This window comes from Papilio xuthus, unplaced genomic scaffold (assembly GCF_000836235.2).
Source record: "Papilio xuthus unplaced genomic scaffold, Pxut_1.1 DF827870.1, whole genome shotgun sequence".
NCBI lineage: Eukaryota > Metazoa > Arthropoda > Insecta > Lepidoptera > Papilionidae > Papilio > Papilio xuthus.
Window position 1 is genome coordinate 21,358 of NW_013530779.1, and position 1,479 is coordinate 22,836.

At 61.3% G+C, this 1,479-nt stretch overlaps 1 protein-coding gene across 1 annotated transcript in view; it reads right to left on the reverse strand.

The window, feature by feature from the left end:
• beta'COP (coatomer subunit beta') overlaps nucleotides 1-1,479 on the reverse strand; it is an 8,915-nt gene that overhangs the window by 2,029 nt on the left and 5,407 nt on the right. Inside the window, exons 7-11 of the mRNA XM_013308524.1 lie at nucleotides 1,103-1,236; nucleotides 733-1,032; nucleotides 560-650; nucleotides 275-437; nucleotides 21-190 (exon numbers count right to left, since the gene is read on the reverse strand). Of these exons, the coding sequence (XP_013163978.1) occupies nucleotides 21-190; nucleotides 275-437; nucleotides 560-650; nucleotides 733-1,032; nucleotides 1,103-1,236 (858 nt within the window). The remainder of the gene's footprint in view (nucleotides 1-20; nucleotides 191-274; nucleotides 438-559; nucleotides 651-732; nucleotides 1,033-1,102; nucleotides 1,237-1,479) is intronic.

Sequence of the window (1,479 nt, forward strand, 5' to 3'; positions counted from 1 at the left end):
GGGGGAGGGAGAGGGCGGACCTGTTCTCCTTGGCGACGTAGCCGAGGATGTACATGGGGCGGTCGAGGTGCGCCAGCGCCACGATGTCGCCGCCCACGTAGTAGCTGAGGCAGTTGGCGGCCGTCGTGTACACGAAGCAGTCGCCCACCCACAGACCCGTCTTCACCGTCTCGTTGATCTCGTCCACCACCTGAGCGGGAACATTACTCGTATCGGTATGTACCGGCGAGGGCGGCGGGAGGAGGGGGCAGCGGGAGGAGGAGGGGACGCCGACCTGGAAGGCCTCCTTGCCCTGCTCGAAGACGTCGAGGTTGTCCTCCCTGGCGCGGGCCAGCAGCGCGGCGTCGTAGCGCAGCACGTAGTACTTGGTGTCGGCAGCCAGGCACACCAGCGCGCCGCTCTCCGCCCAGTACACCTGCCGCGGCTGCACCTCGATGCTGCACAAAAACTCATACTCCTATGTATTGTTCGACCACTGGTATGACATTGTGATGCCGGACTGTGCAGACATCATTGCGCTACTACAAAACGAGCGGGGCAGGAGTAGAGGAGGACTCACCGCCGGATGAGGTCCAGATGTTCCCAGTCGTAGAAGGAGAAGATGGCGCCGCTGATGGACTTGATGCCCAGCATGCAGCCGCCGAAGATGCCTGCGAACCGAGTCGTGTCTCAGTAGTGAGAGGTCAGGCCGGGACCCGGGACCCGGGAGCCGGTAGCGGAGAGCGCGCTCACCTCCGGCGCCCAGCGTGGGCGACAAGGTCTTCTTCTCCTTGAAGTTCTTGAAGACCTTGACGGTGTCGGAGGTCTCGAGCGTGGCGTACTCGGAGGAGTCGTGCGCCCAGACGAACTCCTGCGCGGCGCCGTACGCCTTGTTGCGCAGCGCCATCGCCGTGTAGATGATGTACTCGCCGTCGCCGCACACCACCACGAAGCGCCCGTTGGGGTTGTGCGCGATGCTCTGCGGGTAGATCTCGCACGCCCCCATCTCCTTCGCCGCCACCGGCACGCGCTCGCCGTCCGCCCGCTCCGCGCCTGCACAACGCCCCGTCACTGCGCGCCCACCGCGCCCACGCGCCCACGCGCCCACACCGCGCCTACTCACCCTCCGGCAGCGCCTTCAGGTTCACCTGCTGCAGCTCCGAGTGTTTCGCCCAGATGATCTTCCCTCCGTTCACGTCCATGGATATGGCGGGCTCCTCTCTGCCCACTTTTATCATGATGGTGCCCTCGTCGTATCTAAAAGTGACATTAACTTTGAGTGATAACTTGACATTACATATGAAACTTGCGAATCATACGGATAATTAATATACTTTGGTGTGTTTTAAATACTTTGCGACACTACCAATCTTGGTGTAGTGAGGGTGTAGTGAGGGTGTAGTGAGGGTGTAGTGAGGGTGTAGTGAGGGTGTAGTGAGGGTGTAGCGAGAGTGTAGTGAGGGTGTAGTGAGGGTGTAGTGAGGGTGTAGTGAGGGTGTA